Consider the following 21469-nt stretch of genomic DNA (forward strand, 5'->3'; position numbering starts at 1 on the left):
TAGCAAAGTGGAGAAAATTTGGTTCCTGTCAAACCAGATGGAAAAATTTGAAATAAACCTTTTACTTGAATAGATTTGAGAAATTTATGCCTGGGCATTCATTGTGTATGAATTCCAACAAATGCATATAGATCGTAGTTTTCAGTAAAGTATTACTAGCAATCTCTGCAAAAAACAATGGCAATTTACTTTGAAAAATACTATACTAAGAAGAAATATCCTCCAAAAAAAGTGACAGCTCCTTCTGTTCTATCCTGACTTACCTGTTGCTTTGATGGAATCACCTAAGTTAGCAAAAAGAACATGATAGTGTCACTGGGAAACCCTAATTAATATCAGGTTTGATAGGATCATCCCAGTGACACCATTGATCTTTTCTGTCTAAAAGAAACTGTTCCTGTTGATTTTAACATCTGCTTTCACAGATGCTAGAATCATAAATACTTTAGAGAGAGGGTGTTGAGAGGTTTCCAGAAACAAATCGTTTTCTTTGGTTCCTTGGAATGTCTTTGAAACTGTGTCATAAATTCTGGGATAGTTGTTACACAAATATAGGTACTAGTATAGAACTTGTCATGTAGTCTTGAAATTAAAAACAGCAACAACATCAAAGCATGAATAATCTTGATAATCTTTATAATGTTGAGAGCTGCAGATCAATTGAAGGTCAACCAGGAGATCAGGCCCAGTCAACATGAGTTCATGAGTGGTAGATCCTATTTGACAAACTTAATATCATTCTGTGACAAGGAGGTCCACTGAGTGGATGCAGGTAAGGCTGTCAATGTGGTCTACCTGGACTTCAGAAAAGCTTTTGACACTGTCCCCCACAACATCCTCATGGAAAAGCTGGCTGCCCATGGTTTGGATGGGCATATCCTCTGCTGAGTGAAACACGAGTTGAATGGCCAGGCCCAAAGAGTTGTAGTCAGTAGAGTTAAATCCAGTTGGCGGCTAATCACCAGTGGTGTCCCCCAGGCTCAGTACCGGGGCCACTCCTATTTAACATATTTATTAATGATCTTAATGAGGGGATTCAGTCTACTCTCAGTAAATTTGCAGATGACACCAATTGAGAGGAATGTTGGTCTGCCAGAGCATAGAAAGGCACTACAGAGGTACCTGGATAGACTGGATCAGTGGACCAAGGTAAACTGTATGAGTTTCAGTAGGGCCAAGTGTCAGGTCTTGCATTTTGGTCACAACAACCCCAGGCAATCCTATAAGCTTGGAGAGGAGTGATTGGAAAGCTGCCTGACAGAAAGGGATCTTGGTGTACTGATGGACAGTCGGCTTAATATGAGCCAGCAGTTTGCCCAGGTGGCCAAGAAGGCCAATGGCATCCTGGCTTGTATCAGGAATGGAGTGGTGAGCAGGACTGGGGAAGTCATCCTGCCCCTGTACTTGGCACTGGTGAGGCCCCACCTTGAGTACTGTGTTCAGTTTTGGTCACCTCAATACAGAAAGGAAATTGAGGTGCTGGAACAGGTCTGAAGAAAGGCAACAAGGCTGGTGAAGGGCTTGGAGAATGCATCCTACGAGGAGTGACTAAAGGAACTGGGGCTGTTTAGTTTGGGGAGAGACCTTATTGCTCTCTTCCAATACCTGAAAGCAGATTGTAGTGAGAGCAGGGGTTGGTCTTTTTTTCACTAGTGACAGGTGAAAGGATGAGGGGAAATGGCCTGAAGTTGCACCAGGGGAGGCTTAAGTTGGATACAGAAATAGTTGTTAAGCACTAGAATAGGCTCCCCAGAGAGGTGGTTGAGTCACCATCCCTGGATGTGTTTAAAAACTGTTTGGATGTAGAGCTCAGGGGCATGATTTAGTGGTGGGTTGTTGGAGCTAGGGTAGTGTGATTAGGTTGTGGTTGAACTTGATCTTGAAGGTCTTTTCCAACCAGGCAATTCTATGATTCTATGATTTTGATAGGTCTTTTCCAATCGAGCAATTCCATGATTCGATGAGAAGCAGCCAGCTTCTCCACAAGGATGTTGTGAGGCAGTGTCAAAGGCCAGGTGGACCACATCGACAGCCTCACCTTCATCCACTAGGCTCCTGAGATTATCCGTTCCATAACTTTCACTCAGGTGAGACTGATAGGAGTGTAGCTACCAGGATCATCCTTCTGGCCCTTTTTAAAGATGGGTGTCACATTTGCCAGTCTCCAGTCCACTGGGACATCCCCCAGTTAGCCAGGACTGTCTAAGGATGATGGAGAGTGGCTTGGCAGCCACATCCGTCAACTCCCTCAGCACCCTAAGGTGCAATCCATCTGGCCCCATAGACTTATGAATGTCCAGCTTTCAGAGCAGATTGAAAACCATCTCATCATGGATTATGCAGGGCCTATTCTGTTCCCTATCCCTATCTACCAGCAGAAGAGGCTGTGTGCCCAGGGAATAACCAGTCTTACTATTAAAGACTGAGGCAAAAAAGGCATTGAGTACCTCAGCCTTATCCTGATTCTTGATCACCATTCTGCCCTCTGCATCCAACAAGCGATGGAAATTTCTCCCTAGCCCTCCTCTTCTCCTCTTACTCTTGATGTATTTATAGAAATATTTATTGTTTTTCTTAGTGCCCACGTTCAGTTCTAGCTGGGCTTTGGCTTTTCTGATTTTTTTCCCTGCACAGCTTCACTGTGTATTTGTAATCCTCATAAGTAGCTTGCCCCCTCTTCCAAAGACCATAAACCTCCCTTTTGTTCTGGAGTTCCAGCCAAAGGTCTCTGTTCAGCCAGACTGGTCTCCTTCCCCACCAGCTCATCTTCCATGACTAGGGGATGGTCAGCTCCTGTACCTTGAAAATAACTTCCTTAAAGTATTCCCAGCTTTCCTGGGCCCCCACGCCTTCCAGAACTACCTCCCAGGGAACTCTCTCAACTATGGTCTGAAAGTCCAAGACCAAAGTCTGCCCTCCAGAAGTTGGTGGCAGTTCTGCTGACTCCCTTCCTTGGTTCAACAAGGATTAAAAAATCTATCGTTCTGTGATCACTTTGCTCCCGATGGCCTCCTACCTTTACATCCCCCACAAGACCTTCTCTGTTAATAAACAGCAGATCCAGGATTTTCCTTTCCCGTGTTGGCTCCTTCATTGGCTGTGTCAGGAAGTTATCTCCCACACACTCTAGGAACCTCTGGGTCTCTTCCCTTTCTGCTGTATTATTCCCGCAGATTCCCGCAGAACCCCACGAGAACAAATGGTAGAGACCTTGAGATCTTACCCAAGTGCAGTATCTTATTTACCTCTTCATCCTGGTTGGATGGCATGTAGCAGACTCCCACATGTCATTCTTGTTGGCCTTTGCTTTTATTCTGACTCATAAGCTCTCAACTCTCTCATCACCATCATTAATTTCCATACATTCACATTCTTTCTTAACATAGAGGGCCACACCACCACCTTTTCTGATTTGTCTCTCTCTTTTGAAAAGTTGGTAGCTATCCATCACAGTGCTCAGCTGTGTGAATCATCATCCCACCATGTTTCCGTGATGGCAACTATATCATAGCTTTCCGACCACACAGTGGCCTCCACCTCCTCCTGTTTGTTACCCATGCTGCATGCATTAATATAAATGTGCCTGAGCTGGGCCACCTTTTGAGTGGGAGAAGTCTTAATACCCTCTTGACCATACTCAGGTGTTTCCATAGTCTTCCTACAAAAAGGTGAGTCCTCCTTCACCAATCACCAAGACAAAAGACTGTGGGATCTTACTAGCATGTCCCCCTCCCACAAGCATTGGCATGTTACATATAGGCTCCTTTCTACTGACCCCAGGTTCACCCCCATCCCTACCCCTCATTGACTGAGTTTAAAGCTCAATCAATGAACCTTTCCAATTTCCATTGTAAAACCCATTTCCACCAGGGATGGCCTTCCCAGTTCCCATCATAAAACCCTTTTCCACTGGTGGGATAAGCTATTTCTATTGAATGCCAGCAGGCCTGGTCTCATGTAAATTGAGCTGAGATCCAAAAACCCAACCCCCTGCCAGGCACACCAGGCTCAGAGCCAAGTATTTATCCGTTGGTCCATCATGTTCAGTGTCTCCTCATTCCCTATAACTAGAGGGATAGAGAACACAACTTGTGTTCCCAAATCCTTGACCAGTCACCCCAAGGCTCTGAAGTCCTTCTTCATAGTCCCTAGGGAAGCTCTTCCTATTTCATCACTGCCTACCTGAAACAGCAATAGGGAATAACAATCTGAGGGCCATACTAGGGAAGGAAATTTCTTACTTACCTCTCTTAACCTGGGCTCCCAGGAGGCAGCAGACCTCCCTTTGTAGTGGAACAGCCACAGAACTTTAATCCAAGGCTGTGGATTGCAAGTAGAACTAAGATAATTTCCTCTTTTGTGTCCTACTGAATCAATGATGAGGGAAATCGAGCTAGAACAGAAAGAAAGAATTACTGATATCACAAATATGCCTGACTGATGATAATTTTCCAGAATTGTGACACCTTAATGAAACACTTTGGCCAGAGATTCATCTATTTTTCTGCCTTGTGTAATATGGTTTTAGTGACTTAGAAAAGTGAGTGTGAATTGATTTACTGCCAGAAATAATGCACAATTGTGTAAATCTCAAATTGCATTCTTTGTTGAATTAGATTAGAATCTATGACTGTGACCATGAGCATAAGGCTGCATTTAATGTTGACACATCCCATCATATTCTTCAGTACCTTCTGCTGGGTTTCAAATTGTTTCTTAAACCTGATTAGTCTTAAATCATTGACCTCTGATCTCAGGATTCCACGCAGTAGCTATTACATAGTTATGTTTGTTAGTTTCATAATGCTTTGTAGGCTTTGTAATACAGTAATGGAACCTATTATGACTTCTCAGTATTTCCAGCATTCTATAAGAACCTTTTTGACAAAATCCTCCAAAATGTTCTAAATTTCTCTATAATATTTTCTCAAAGAGTTTATTTTGGTAGTGAAAGGAGAAGCATACATGTAAGAAACTACTCAGTCTCACAGCTGTCTGGTTCTAACCCCATTCTGAAGCGTGGTGTGAAATAACTAATGATACTTTCTTTTAGGTCTGAGAATCACTGGAATTTAGACACTTCTCTGTGAACTTTGAGGCTTGAGATAAAGACAACAAATATAATTGCCTTTTAGTTTAATTGTAAGCTAGATTTCTGGCTGATATCAATCCCCTTCCTGTCTTTTGTACTTGTGTACAGATGAGCTGTTACAAGATGAATTGATGGAATAACTTAAAGCATCACATTTTCAAGAAACAATCTTCCTTAGGAGATGTAGAAGTATTCTGTGAATGTTTGCTTCCTTTCATACCTGTCTATGCTAATGAAATATATAGGTGTAATAAGTCATTATGTATAAACAGAGTTAAGTGTACTAAATAAGTTACATTTTCTCGAGAGGAAAATTTTCTGGACATTCGTTGTGATTTAACCTGGCAGGTGGCTGAGCACCACAGTCACTCCCATGCTACTCCCTCTTCCCAGTGGGATGGAGAAACAATCAGGAAAAAAAGAAGTTGAGGTAGAACTATTTACTAAGATAGGGAAAAGGAATATATATATACATATATATATATTTCCCACATTCATATATATTCATATATATATATAAATGTATATGAATGTATATAAGAAGAGATGCACAAGCAATTGCTCATTACCTCCTGACCAACTAGTCAGCTAGTCCCCAAGGAGCGGGTGCAGTGAACTCCCACTTCCTTCAAAATTCTTTCTGCTTGATGTCATGTGGTAAAAAATATCCCTTTGGCCAGTTTGAGTCAGCTGTCCTAATTCTGTTCTCTCCCAGCTCCTTCGGCTCTTTGCTGCGAATAGCCTTGTTTTGTGCAACACTGCTTAGCAGCAACTATAAGTATCAGTGTGCTATCAACATTGTTTTCTCCTAGAACCAAAACATAGCATCATACCAGATGCTCTGAAGAAAACAGGCCCATCCCTGCTGAAATTAAGACATCTTTTACACCAAAACATTTTTGCATTTAAACCCAAATACATAAAGATAAATGCTTTACTGTTTCCAAATTTGTTATCTTAGTTGCATTTAAGTATCTCTCTGGCTTTGCACTGGTGACACAGCCTGTAATATGAAGTATCTAAGACATGGAGTTGTATTTTTAATGTTTTTCACCTTTTATTCACCTTTTAGTACCTAAGTCTCTTCTATATATCTCATTTTATATATTTCATGTACCTCTTATATATCTCTTTCATATACCTCTTTTCATATTGACTACAGCATCTCTTTGCCCCTGTTTCCTTTGCCTCCTTCGGGCTACTCGGAGGTTTAATGTATTAAAAAAAAAACTCATCTACAAAATCCCTTGAGGAATGTAGTGATGTGCACAGAAAAGGAAGATGTGGAAAACAAATCAAAGGCATGCAAAACAAACAAGCAACAAGCAAGAAATACTGCTTTGTAGGAGCTACTTGACTGAACCCTTGATAGTGTTCTGAAAGCAAAGGCTAACTTGACTAATAGTTGCAATGGAATATAATACAGTTTTTGGTTCCATATTAATAAATTAATCAAGACATGTTTGGAGGTTGTGCAACTTAATAGATTTTAGAATTTTTAATCATGTTTAGAAATGTGTACTTTTTGAAAATCCCCGTTTAAATGTTTTTTGTTAAGAATGCAGACATTACTTTCTGAGTTACTTCTGAAACTGTGATCTCACAGCCCTTTCTGACTTCTTTAATTTCAGAGAAGTCACTAGGTGGCGGTAGAACTACAATTTCTCCTAGCTCAGGCTATTCAGGAAAAAACAAGACTGAAAGACAATATTTAGACATTTAACATAAGTCTATAAGGTTCTAGAACAATCCCATATGAAAGTAGAATAAATAATATGTCCAAGTGCTTGTTATTTGTTTTTGTGGTGATTTTTTCTTGTAACTCTGGTGTGCTTTTGCTGATTGTATCTTCTCTCGTGTTAATATATCACACATGGAATACAACTTATTCTAATTCCTTCTATTGAAACAAGAATATTGCCCACCTGCTACTACTGCCATGCTGAGATAGAAACCCAGACAGAAGGAGCACAACTTTTCTAGGCTGATATGCACACCCACGCAGAGCTCCAAAGGAGCAACAGAGCAGCCCAGGCATTTGTTTGAGGGAAGCTTTAGAATCTGGAAGTCTTCACTAGAGCCTAAGAGCAGATTGGAGTGTAATTGGTGTAAATGTGCCCAACTCAACAAACTTTTCAAGCAAGTGGTCGTACTAAGAGAGGAATCACCAGTCATAACAATGGGAATCTGAAATTGATATGTAGTATTGTGCAGTTATATGGACAAACTGACTGCCCTAAATCCCTGCAAGAGAAGGAAAATAAGGTAGCTTGAGAAAACAGGTGTCAACAACACTCAAGATGAGGGAGGCAGGACTCTTGTCTTTGTTCAGTACTTGAGTCTCTCTTACTTAGCCCTGAAGAGCCCCTGTAGAAAAGATATGAGGCTTTGCATTTGGAGAGAGGAGAAGGCATGGGTAGTGGTCAAGATCCATAAAGGGATGACCACATTGAGTTGGTGAACCAAGCACACATATTAGAACTAATACTACCAGAAATTGTGAAGGATGTTAGTAAATGGGAATTTCTTGCTGAGAGGTACTGAGGTACTCATTTGCAATCTGGACAGTCTCTCTAGTGAGATTTGCTGTTTGCCAGGATATCAAGGAAAGCTTACCATGTTTAGTAAAACTGGAGGACCAATACCCATTACTGCCCTTTTAAGTTAGGTTTCAGGAAGCTGCAATCAAGAGACTTCGAAATACCAGGGAGACTTTAGGTTCCTCAGAAAAACTCTTGAGGGATCTGTCGCGCAGATAGTGTTCTGTATCCTCCCAGATGGAGGCTAGCTCTTGGAAAGAAGGGGTGAACACATCAGGAGAATGATGGACTTCATGGCTAGTGCCACACCCAGGGTTTTGGCTTCTGTGATTAGGCATGGGATGCAGTTGACCAGGAGGAGCAAGAGTTCTGGGTGAATTGTAGAATCATAGAATCACAAGGTTGGAAATGGACTGGCAAGATCATCTACTCCAACTGTCCTCCCATTGACATTGCTACCACAAGCCTCTAAACCATATCTTGTAGCTCCTCATCCAGACACCTCTTAAAAACTGCCAGGGATGGTGACTCTACCACCTCCCTGGGCAGGTCAATCCGGTGCCTGACCACTCTCTGAGGGAAAAAGTTCTTCCTTATTTCTAACCTAAGCCTCCTCTGGTACGACTTGCAGCCATTTCCTCGGGTCCTGTTTGTTTCCTGGGAGAAAAGGCCAAGCCCCTCCTCATCACAGCTTCCCTTCAGGAAGTTATGGAGTGCATTGAGGTCTCCCCTGAGCCTCCTCTTCTCCAGACTAAGCAATCCCAGCTCCCTCAGCCACCCCTCATAAGACTTGTGCTCCAGACCCCTCACCAGTGGGGGGTTCCAGGGCCTCAGTGTCTTTTTTGTAGTGAAGAGCCCAAAACATAGTACTCAAGATGTGGTCTCACCAGTGCTGAGTTCAGGGGGATGATTACCTCCCTGCTCCTGCTGGCCACCCTGTTTCTAATGTTCCTGGATGCCATTGGCCCTCTTGGTCACCTGGGCACACAAGATGGACTGATTAGCAGAGCTTAAAACTAATTTTGATGGGAGAAAGGGATGGAATTCTGCATGAGAGCGAAGGCTGGTAATATTGTCACTTCAGAAAACAGCAGGGAAAAGCCTTTTAGATTGTTCCAAAAGAATTAGAGAGGGCTCCTCTATGAAGGTAATGGGCCAGTAGCCCAGCTGAAGTGGCACTGCACCAATCGATGTACCACTGGAAATAGGCTGGAGTTGGAAACCATTGTGCAATTAGAAAGCTGTTACCTAAGCATGCTGTACCCTAATACTTCTTTGCATTGCCCTTCTGTTCCTTTCTTCCAGAGCTTACTGTGCCATCTCCTTTCTTCTTCTAAATGGGAAAGAAACGAGGCTGAAACCAGTACATTCATATCAGCTCTTGGCTACACATCAGCGGACTATTATTGTCACCTGGTTGAAAATGTAAGTATTTTGTACAATTGAGGTTTTGTTATTAGTAGCACCAGTTTATAAGCACATACATGGAGTTGTCAATGTTACAAGGAACATGAACTGAACTTTGCTTATCTTTCTTACTTCAGTTACTTTTGCAGCCTTTTAAGGGAGAAATGAAATTAATCTCTGGACAGAACAAAATTTTTTTTATTAGATTACAGAAATAGAAGTTGAGTAGAGATTGATAAAGCATTTTGTTCCTGTTCTGTTATGGCCAAAATGTCCTACCATTCATTTTTTTTTCCCTCTGAAGTTTAAATTGTATATATATTGTGCATTAGAACATAAATTTTGAATGTTTTCTTTGACTGCATGCAGAGCATTCAAAATTGTAGATGAGCCTTAAATCTTAAGAAAAGTGTCTTTTATGTTTGATATATTAAAAAACAGAATAGTATCTGATAATAGTCTGAATCAGGGGAAACATCTAAAAATCACTGACTTCTGAAAAGTTTTGCCTCAGCTCTTAGCAGAGCTAAAATACCTTGTTAGTTCGCAAATCTGGAAGGTATAGAATGTGTTCAGAAATGTTTTGAATGGTTTATTCAATGATCTGGACAGTTTTAACTTGGGCTCGATAACTTAAAAAACTATGATTGAGTCAAAATGGAAAGTTAATCATGCAACTGATGTCTGCTTATCTGGAGTGTGGGTTTTTTTTCATGTAATTTATTTTTTTTTACAGATTGTCTCCTCATTAGTAACAGAACTCAGGGGAAATCAATTTAATGAACTTAACATTCAGGGGAGGTAAGTGTTATCCATATATCATTTTGATATGCTTTAATTTCAGTCACTAGTTCAACGAGGGCCTTTTTGTAGTCTTGAGCATGCAAGCATTTAGGCATCAGCTAACTTTAGTTACTCGTGTAGATAGTTTCAGGTATGAAGAAGCTTGTTAAATTATGCTTCACGTAAGAATTTAAACTTACCTGATAATCATCATGTTTACTATTTAACTTCTTATAGCCAAACTTGCAGTTACTGTAAGAGCAAAAAAAAAGTTTCAAAGGATTCTTTTTTGCCTTTGTGTGTAATAGTTTCATATGGCAGAAAAATGTTGCATTTGTTTTTAATGAGAAAATGTGCCCATGCTCATTTGAAATTAGCTCCCTCATTTTCCTTCTATTATTAGATCTGTTGTCTGGTACCAAGTAGTACTTGGCACAACAGTATGTTACACAAACAGATGTTTTAAATGAACCCAAGCACTTAGTGTTTCCACCCTATAACTGCTTCCTTACTCCTCCTTTCTGAGGAAGAAAGTCTAGGAAAGTGGGTGGGAAGGAAGGTGTGATACGCATTGGCCAGATCTCCAATGCTGATTATCAGGCAATGCTAACAATTGTCTTGCTGCATTGTATATTATGTTTCTACACATCTAGATGTAGTCAATGAGAAAAATCACTTTCTTCATCCACACTATTTAGATAGAGTAGGTCAAGCCAAAGTCTCTGAAATGGAATTTCCTAAATCTACTATTTTAGGCATAACTGTTTTTCTCCACTGGCTTTGAAATGCAGATCATAATCTTTCAAAAATTCTTCAAAAATTATTGCACTACATTGGTAGATCTGTCTTTCTGACTATTTGTAAATTCTGTGTATTCTGGCTGAAAAATAAGAAAAAAGGGAAATGTATGGCCTTGATGTGTATACTGTCTTGTTCTTCAGACTCAAATCTGCTGACACTGATGAAATGAGTTTTATTACCTGTGTAATATCACATAGGCTGTAAAATTACAGGAAAGAGGAAGGTGTTTGAAAGATCTTCATTGTGTCATAGCTTCTGTATTTCTTGTTTGGCTATTTTCCACACTTACCTAGATGTTTTTGTAAAAAAGAATAAATGACCTAATTTATTTAAATATAATTTGTACTGCAGTCACATAGGCTGATTAGTTTTGTTCAGTGTTGAAAACAAATACCCATGTTTTACAATGAAGACTAAGCTGCAAAACTAATGAGACTGTTGGAATATGATTATCTGATTTGTACCAGGAAAAGTTTGAACTTGTAGATTTGGATACGATACGTTTATTCATTTTGCAGAGACAAATGTAGTTTGTATTTGGAGGTACGTATGCTTTCATTTCTCTGCTTAGTGATTCTTACAGCAACATGGACAATATCTGTGGAAACTTTCTTGCCTTGATTTTCACCTGTAAGTGCTCTAGTCACACCATCCAGTCACATAAGGCAAAGGCAGGGGCAGGGAAAATTAAGAACAACTCAGTACAGAAGATCAAGTTGGACACCACCTAAGGTGTGAAGGTGCACAAGTTGGTGGGACACAATGAGATGTATCTGCAGGTCCTGAGGGAAGTCATAGATCAAGTTGCTAAGCCACTATCCTTCATATTCGAGAAGTTGTGGCAGTTCAGTGGTGGGAAACTTAAACTCCATTTCTATAAAGTGAAAAAGGAAGTCCCAGGCAACTGCAAGCTAGGCACTCTCTCCTCTGTGCCTCACAAGATCAAGGAGCATATCCTCCTGGAAGCTATACAAAGGCTCACGGAAAGCAAAGAGGTGATTGGTGACAATCACCATAGCTTCACTAGGGGAAAACTATGTGTGACAAGCCTTGTGGCCTTCTACAGTGGGTGGCATTAGTGGTTAAGGAAGGAGTAACTGATGCCATCTACCCAGACTTGGGCAAAGCATTTGACACTGAATAAATTTGAGAGACACGGATTTGGTGAATGAACAACTCAGTGTATAACAAGTTGGCTAGAAGGCTGTACCCAAAGTACTGAAGTTAATCGATCCATGTCCAAATGGAGACCAGTGATCACTGGTATTCCTCAAGTGTAAGTAGTAGGCAATGTGTACTTGTTGCTCAGAAAGTCAGCTGTGTCGTGGGTTGCATCAAAAAAAGTGTGACCTACAGGTTGAGGGAAATTTTTGTCAGGCCCAACCTGGAGTAATGCATTCAGCTATAGGATCCCCAGCATAAGGATATGGACCTGTTGGAGGCAGTCCACAAAGGTGATCAGAGGGCTGAACCACCTCTGCTAGTAAGACAGTCTGAGAGAGTTGGCTCTATTCAGCTTGGAGAAAGCTCTGAGGAGACTTCGTGGTGGCATTCCTGTTCCTAAAGAGGACCTATAAGTAAGCTGGTGAGGAACTCTTACCAAGAAATGTATTGAAAGAACTAGGAACAATGGCTTTAAGCTAAATGACTGCATTTCGCTTTAGACTAGACATTAGAAAGAAATTCTTTGTTCAGGATGGCGAGGCACTGGAACAGACTGCCCAGTGAAACTGTGGATTCTGCACTTGTGGATTTGTTGCCCAAAAGGATGGGGTCCTGTGAGGTGTCCCTGCCTATTGCAGCAGAGATGGAACTAGATGATCTTTAAGGTCCTTTCCAACGTAAATCTATTTTATGAAATTCATTGCACACAGTGGACTGCACTGCACAGTATTCTTCAACAACACACCTATTTTGAAGCTAATGCAGAGAAGGAAAAAACGTATTTGCAAGGCTTTCTTCCAGAATTAAAGTAAGGGTAAAGTAAGCAGCTATTTTGCTAATCCTGAATAGGGAATTAGAAACAGAATTTTGTAAAGGGGAGTGATGTAAAAAGTGCCCAATGTATGTGAACTTTACATATATAGTTTGGAAAATACTGCTGCAGAATAAATATCAGTCCAGTAATTATCATTCTACAGAATTGCTTCTCATAGCAAAACTTTGTCTAAAAGTATTTCAGTATGAAAAATCTTAAGCAGATTTTTTTTATTAGTACTTAATAAAAAATTGAGTCTTTGAAAACATGTCATCTTTAATTTCTCTCACTGTGAGTATCACTATGATTATCTACAAATCGTAGCATTTGTGTCACAATTAGCTTCCATTGTTCATAAATGACGTTTTAGGCTTGCGAGTTGTATCGCAATCTTTTGCTATTTATAAGCATATGATTTTAGCAGGTCATGTGAATAGTTCATATATAAAGATTGATAGTCCTTATTTCCTTCAAGTATTCCTTCAAGTATATATTTGTAAGACAAATAGTTTTTCTTGAATATTTAGAGACAGCAGGATTTGGTTTATAGCTGTACATTAAGAGAAGAGAGGATAAGAAAGCAACAGGAGGTGTTAAAAGCAGCAAGGCTGTCTCTTCCTAGAATCTAGCAAACTTACACAGAAGCTGTGAAATTGTAGTCTTCTTTACCTCTGCTTTGCTGCTTCCTGGAAGGGACAAAGAATTCTATGCCAGGAAGTTGGCGATTACTAAGCAAATATGACTGTCTGCACTTCAGAATTGGGCTAATGTTCTTCACGTGGTATGCCTTGACCACTAAAATATCAAAATTCTATGAGACTTCTAGACAATATATCATGATAAGTCAACAGTATGCATCTCTTGTATTTAATATTCATTTACCTCGTGGATATAGAAATTAAAGTTTAAACTTTTCTAAAATGGGAACTGTATTTGTTTTTTTCCTCAGAATTTCTGTCAGTCATGTGAATGCTGTGTCCCTTTTCTGTATCCCACTAATTACTTTGCCTGATTTAACTCCATTGCTGGAAACTCTTCTTGATTACCATGGAGGAGCATCAAAAGAAATTCTCAGTTCAGAGTTCTTGGAGGCTGTGAATGATGCCCTTTTAAAGTAAGTAGTACGGTCCATATGTTTTTTCTGCTTTTTCTTATAAAGATTATCTATTCAGTGAAATGGTTTTTCTTTGGATTTGAATGCTGCATGCACTATATATCTCCTGTATAAAAAACAACAACAACAACAAAAGAAAAAAAAAACCTTCCTTTGTATTCCAATGGCAGAGCTCAGGTTGTTAGCCAAAGTGGAATTTTAAATTGCTGGTGTATAAATTGTGGCATAACAGTTCTAAATATCAACTGAAACGTTGTCACATCATTCCTCTAAAATGGAGGGTAAATTAAATTTTAGGATTTTAGTAAGCTGGTGAAAGGTACTATCAATTTCCATTGAAACATTATTTACCTTTAATGTAAGTGTAACCACATTCCTAACTTAACATTTCGGGAGTCACGTTTAACTTTATTCTATTCATAAGATAAAGCCTTGTTTGAGTGGTTGAGTGATTATGTAGATTTTCGATTTTGCTGATTTTCAGTAGATTCTTTTTAATTAGACTTATGAACGCAGTTTTGAAATATAGCTTTGCTTGTTTTGCTATTGGCAATCAGCTAATATATAAGTCATATATAAATCATATATAAGTCACCTGAGTGAAGGTGAACTTTTGAAAAATTGCCTATGCCATGAAAGGAAAGATGATTTGATTTATTTAACTTGCAGCTGAGAAGGGTGGTTTTGAGTTTTGTTTTGAGTCAGAGTTGTTGCGTACCTGTGTCACGTTTGGTCAGCTAGGAAATTCCTCTAAATCCCTACGAATGACACTCTGTCCTTGAGTTAGATGTCCCTGGCATCTTCTGTTTGAATGGAAGTCATGAGAAGTAACTTTCTGAAGCTACTGGATGTTACAACACATTTGCTAAATAACACAGAATGTGGGTGCAAGGGTATCAAACTTGTGCAGTGCTCATTATTATAGGACTGACATTATTTTTTGAGAACTTGACAATCTTCGTGTGGGACAAATAAAAGATTACTTAGTGCTAGGAAAATACAACACAAAACAAAAAACACACAAAAATTGCAAAAGAGCTGTTATGAAGTTGCAATTATGTCTTACAGATTTGTTTTTTTGTAATATAAAGGATCTTTCGTGGACACTTTACTTCAGTTATACATGCACATTTCTTTCAAGTCAAAGTTTTAATTGCTCCCTCTGTATTCAACCTTATTTTTGAGATGCTCCAATAAAGATTATTGTATATATTGTTACTCCCAGAGGTTCCAGCAAACATAAATAAGTAGTGGAAAAAGGATATTTTCTGCTTTGTGCATATGTTCCTAGCATTCAGGGAAAACAAGTGGAAAACAAATGTGAAGATCTGTAATAAAGATGGGTCCCTAAAAAGAGTGATCTTCCTTTTGCATTCCATATCTTCAGAATGTTCCATAAACAGTATACAGACAAGCATACTGGTTCACCAAGTAGAGACTGGTAGTCTCTACTGATGACAGTGAGATAACAGGCAGTCAGTCATGACATACTTTTGCTACTTCATAATACAAGTATGAATCCTTTACCTTGTTAGAAAAGGTTTTCCTGATTAAAATAAACATTGCTTAACCTTTGAGCTCCTTGTTTATCACAGTGAGCAAAAATAATTCAATTCATATACCTTTTAACAGAACGCCTCTTACAGTGCCCCTATCGAAAAGTTTCTGGTTTCCTTGATAGCAGATGTAGGCTCACTACTCACTTCTGTAGTATACTCTTGACTTACTCTGAAATTCATGTGATCTTAATTCATCATAAGATGAATGTTCTTGGTGGTTGTTTTTTTTATTTTTTATTTTTTTCCCACTTAAGTTATTAAATTATGTGTTTCTTAACTCTGTCATTGTGTTCTGGACACACTTTCATTCCTGAGTACTGGTGAAGCCTTCTGCAAGAAATATGTTCACTGGATGCTAGGGAGAAAATTATAATTCATTCTCCATAGAACTTAGCTTTGCTTTACTGGGACTGTTTGCATGTTCTGTCATTCCTCCCCTATGAAGAAAGACTGAAAGACCTGGATCTGTTCAGCCTGGAGAAGAAAAGCCTGAGGGGTGATCTTATCAATGTTTATAAATATCTGAAGTATGAAAGTCAAATGGATGGGGCCAGGCTCTTTTCAAGGGTGTACAGCAACAGGAAAAGGGACAATGGGCAACAACTGGAACGCAGAAAGTTCTACCCCAACATGAGGAAAAACTTCTTTACTGTGAGGATCAGAGTGCACTGGAACAGGCTTCTCAAAAAATCTGTGGTGTCTTCTCCTGTGGAAATATTCAAGACCTGCCTTGAGGCTTTCATGCTCAACCTAGTTGTAGGGAGCCTGTTTTAGCAGAGAGTCTAATGTGATTCTATTATAATGACTACAGTTTGCTCCTGGTATGGTTTTTAAATCTTGGAGTTGGAACACCTCTAATACCTTAGATTTCTTTTCTTGATGTTGTATTTATAATATTCATGATCCCACCACAAAAACAATGAAAAGAATTGTGATAAAATTTAAAATATCATTATCATTACCAAATAGAGTAGTGTAAACAAGATTTTCTCTTTTACTTCAAGTTGATCTTCTTTTTCTCAAGTGTGCTTAAAAGAAAGAAAGAAAAAAATAAAATGAATATTTTTGTGTGTCTTCCATTTTCTCACAGTTAAAACAATTATTTTTCTCTCTAAACTAGGAAGAAGATCTCCCTTTCTGAAGCAGCTATATTCAGCCTCTGGCATCGTCACTTACCAAGCCTTGAAAGTGCTACATTAAATCTTTTAGACCAGCTGATATCCCTTCAGATAAATTCTTTGGAAAAAGTGGCCTGTGTCATAAAAGATTCACTTCTGGTATGTACAACACCATAGTACATTTGATACTGCTCTTTCAGGCTTAATAAGTGACTGTTTTTTAAATATGTCAGCATCTTCAAGAGAAGTGGTCTGTGATGTGGCGTAAAGCTTTCTTTATCTGGCAATAACTGCATTACTAGAAGCAAATTTTGATTGTTGTCCATTTCAGTAAAATTCTAGTTTTTGCAAAAAACTAACTGAGAGCAAAAAAGAACTTCATCCAGTGAAGTGAAACATATAGAGAAATTGAGAATCCAGTTGATGTCAGTACTGAGTACCTGTCGATATTTAAAAATAACAGACTTTTTCCAGGGAGGATTTTTACTTCAATCTCTGTGCCTTGGGAGTATAACAGTTCAAACAGTTAAATTGCCTGTAGAGTACTTCATTGTGGACTGCTTGCTTAGTTTTTTTTTGCAGATCTGAACAAAGCTCTTAATATAAAACATTTTCTAAACTGTAATTAGAGCTAGTTAGTTTGTTTTAAAATTCCATGTTAGTCTAATCTAATCTAATTTCTTACTGGAAAACATAATGACACAGTACCTCTTCCAAAAGAATGAGCCTGGACTCAGTAGCACTTCATATGTTTTCTGAGGTTCTAGGTGTCCCAGAAGACAACTCTTACATACAAGGCCTGTGTGTTGTTTCTGTATTAAATACACTGTGAGTTGTATACAATGCATGATACCACAGATGGTGGAGAAAAAAAATAATCTATGTTAAAATATGAAAGAAATATAAAAGAAAATAAAATGTTTTAATTTTTGGTTAATTGTTGTTTGGTAATGATTTTCATTTCACTGTCATATTTACATTTTTTTTCACAAAGTTTCCCATAAAGGAATAGAACCTTCTGTACAAGCACACTTTGACTGTGTGTGTTTGCCTCTGCTCCAGAGGCGTTAGGTACCTTCAAAAGAAAGCATTCAGAAAGAGGAAAGACCAGTGCAGCAGCTTTGAATGCTGGTTTGCAGAGGACAAGGAGTGGAAGCATAAAGACCAGTGCAATTAAATGATACTGCTTTTTGGTAGAAACCGACAAGAGAGAGAGTGTATAAGGGAGAGATGGCTTAACAGCTGAAAACTAAGAAGCTTCAAAGATGTAAAGAGAGAAGTGATTGGATCTAGAAATTGTAATCTGAAATTCTAATGATATTCTGTAAAACTTATGCACAGATCTATGAAGATACTTGTCTATTAGACCAGTCAGCACCTTGAATCCAACAGCCTGCCTAAAAAACATAACTATTTATTTAATAGTATGAATTAACATGTTTTGACAGTTGGATTATTTGGAAGTATTTGTAAGATGTAGCCTCTTTTCACCTCTTTTTTTATAGATATAGCAATTAAAAAGTGGGAAAGTGAGACACAAATTGGTTGATTTTGGTGTTTCTTCCATTTGCAAGAAAATCTTTTGAGTGTAAAAAAGCAATTAGTGTTTTGATTAGAGAATACTGTAAGATAGAAAAACCACTAAGCCATTTCATAATTGCATTGTCAGAGACATTTATCTAAACAAAATGTTTTGAAACAGCAACCAAGCAATATATAAACTTTATAAGACCTATGCTATTCAAATGGTTGTAAACTACTGTACCTTTTTTAAAAGAAACTTGATATTCTTGTATTTTAATTTTGGGAATTATTATAGTGTGATGATCCACTAACTTGTGTTTAATGAGGTAAACTATTAGGCTTATGGTTTCCTAGACTTAACTGGAATTAATATTAGAAATTGTACATCTGTTTAGAAGTAGCAAAAACAAGAGGTGATTGCTACAAATTTTCTTTTACCCTCTTCAGAATTTGGTGGGTGGGTGGATGTCTTCCTTTCCGAAGCAAAAGTGAAGTTTGTGTGTTCAAGTTAACAACTAATATTTGGCAGAATCTTGCAGTTTACTAGAAATGTAAAAATATGTATGTAAAGTGATTTCTAAACTCATTTTTGTAAACAAATATGTCAACAAATCAGTGTTACTTATGTTTTGTTTGATTCTTAGATAGCTTTCCTGAGTAATTTTATTATGTTCAAAGTCATGTTGCAAGAAAACCATATTCTAGTACAATTGATTGAGAGGCTTAGTATTTGTCAGCTTTGCCTTTGTAAGTCATCTGTGATTGCTGTATTTTGTTTTTCCACATTAGCCACTTTCGCAAGTCTAGATGAGAAGTATGTTGTGCTCCATAGTTAAAGCTCTAACTGTGGAGCCCTCCTTGCTGCTGTTGCTCCTATGCCCTTCAACTCTCCTTGTGCTTTGCCTTATCCGCAGGTTCTGAGTGTGGCTGGATCCATACTTACCTTTTGTTGGCAGCTGTGCAAATGAAATAAGTATTAAAGAGGGAAAAGGAAAATAGGTAGAGAGAGAAAATGAAAAGCTTGGTTTTTTTTTTTTTTTTTTTTTCCTATTACAGTCCAGCTAAATTAATTAACTTCCTCAGTGTTGCCTGTCTTCAAAACTTGTATCATTATGGTAAAATGTTTGAAGTAATACCCACTAGTTTATTTGTAATCTTGGGGCGTTAAAATAAAATACATGTGTATATGTAAAAAGATATTTGTGCTTTCAAAATAACTGTATGCTTCAAAATAAAAGTATGTCAGGCACAATGTATAAGAAAAAAAATAAGTGATTCTTCTCATTTGTTTAAATTTTTAAGTTTAAAATTCAGGAATGTTGGTAAATATAAAAATTGGAAGTAAAACATTTTAAATGCAGCAGTGTATTAGGAAGACAAGAGAACTGGTACTTGTGTTACCACCTCAAATCTTTTACTGTGTGATCTTGGGTACAGTTTGTTTACTTATGCCTACTTGGCTTTGTTACAATAGAGTCTATGATTACTAGTATATTCCCCTATATCCCATGTACATGCATCCTGCAGATGCAAATACATTTTTCTTATTTCTTCATTCAGAACTGGCTTTGTATCACATGGGCTTTTTACAATTCTTCTTTCAGCTGATGCAGATAATAAAGTACTGTAGTTTTATAGAACTTGTGTATATAGTATTTCATGTTACCATGTCTTTTTCTTATTTTCTTTTAAAAATCACATTGTTTTCGAGTGAGGTGGTTTTCTGAAGTGCTCAAACATGCAGTTCCATTTCCCTATGTTTGGATTTTTTGAATTGTTGTGTTGTATGAAATATGTGTACTTGAAAAGAGGTGGAACAAGCTCTCAGTAGAGGCTAGTTTTTCTGAACTTTTTCTGAAAAAAAAAGCATTGTCACAGATGGGATTATTGAATTATAATGAACTGTTATTTGAGGGGGAAAAATAGAAGGAAAAAAAAAGAAGAAGAGAGATTGTTAAAAACCTGGAAGCCCTCTGAGAAACATTCCCAAACTCAAGAATTTCTCCCTGCTGTCTTCTATAGCAAGGCATGCTACACAAAGGCACAGCTTCACGCTGCCTTGGAGACTGTTATACTATGATAATATTTTTATTTTGAGTACTTTCAAGTAAATTGCATGGAGTGCATCAATCAAAATCTTGTGATATGAGGCCACTTTTCTTTTGTTTTCAAATTCCAGTGATGAAATCCTTTATTTCAGTAGTGTTCGTGTATAGGAACAGTAGAAGAACCTATTGATAGTGTTTTCTCGTAGTGATTATTGTTGATTGCTGCCGTATGGGAGGAAAGGATGAAAATCGTTTTGTTGTTCCATTAAACACTTTTATTTTGGTCTCCTTCTGAAGAACTGTGGTTTGATCTTGATATGCGTGGTTGGTTGATCAGTTTTAGGCAACAGTGGCTTTGTGTGTTAAAGACAGAATATCTGAAAAGACAGCAAAGAACTAACTGAATTTAACCCCCAGGACTGGTAGAAAATTGTTTTCACTCCCCACTGTTTCCAGAAAGTGTTAGAAATTGGAAAGGACCTATGGAAGTTGTCTGGTCCAGGTTTTCCTCTAACACAGTGGAATTTTTCAGTCCAACCTTGTCACCAGCTGCCTGCTGTTTATCCCGTGTAAGCTGTAAATACTCTTGAACACTAGATGGCACATGTTCAAGGGACAATTTAGCTACAGCCAGGTCACAGAGAGAAAGTAAGGTAAAACATGAAAACAAGATGCCCTCTAGTATTTACAGTGCGCTAAGACAGCCATGAAAAAAAAGCTGTTCTTTTAAGACGTCTTCTAAGTAGTTTCTATTAGACTTTGTCTCTTAATTTCTGAGATTATTATCTCAGATAAAAGTCCTCATTCTGCCTATGTGTAATTAAATAGAAAATTCTTATACTTCTTAGCTTGAAACAGATGCAGACCATCTTTGGGATGGTGCTTCAGACACTTAGACCTGTTAACAATAAAGATGTGTAAACACTGTTCCTTCCACATATTCTGAAGTCTATAAAATGCTTTCTGTTAGACATGCATCATTCCAAATTGTTCAGGAATTATGTTCTCATCAGATCTTTCAGTGCTAATTTCAGAAACATGAAGCATTTACTTGTTCTTATGCTTTGTTTTGTTTTTAACGTAAGCGATGTGTATAAATAGTTACTTAATCTTGGTGCTCTGCTTAAATCTTAGAATTCAGGAATACGGGATTAGAAAGTAGTGTGTTTACAAGTGCATGTTTAAAATAACTTTCTTTAAACAGTCTTTTGTGTCATAGTACCATGAATACAAAAAGCTTCTCTAATTTAAAAAAATATATACAATTTGATATACTGAGATAATTACCTTAGCAACTCTGCAATTTACAGAAGAGTATAGTAGCTGAAAAAAATGTCTTAAACCAAAATACATGTGGCAGTGTTAAAGACAAGGAGATAAATTTAATTTCTGGAATTTATTTCTGAAGGTGTACCAAGAACCTTTAAGCATACCCAAAAGGGATTGTCTGTAAAGGCAAGAGGAAAGCTTTTTGTAAACCTATCTGTGTCTCTTGCCTCCAGCAA

At 38.1% G+C, this 21469-nt stretch overlaps 1 protein-coding gene across 2 annotated transcripts in view; it reads left to right on the forward strand.

The window, feature by feature from the left end:
- FANCC (FA complementation group C) overlaps positions 1–21469 on the forward strand; it is an 88176-nt gene that overhangs the window by 47728 nt on the left and 18979 nt on the right. For both annotated transcript variants that reach the window (XM_090130618.1, XM_090130617.1), the window contains exons 5-8: positions 8938–9057; positions 9776–9840; positions 13551–13715; positions 16395–16551. In XM_090130618.1, coding sequence (XP_089986744.1) covers positions 8938–9057; positions 9776–9840; positions 13551–13715; positions 16395–16551 — 507 coding nt within the window. The remainder of the gene's footprint in view (positions 1–8937; positions 9058–9775; positions 9841–13550; positions 13716–16394; positions 16552–21469) is intronic.

The sequence above is a fragment of the Phasianus colchicus genome, chromosome Z (assembly GCF_987193195.1).
Source record: "Phasianus colchicus chromosome Z, bPhaCol1.hap1.1, whole genome shotgun sequence".
NCBI classification, from domain to species: Eukaryota; Metazoa; Chordata; class Aves; order Galliformes; family Phasianidae; genus Phasianus; species Phasianus colchicus.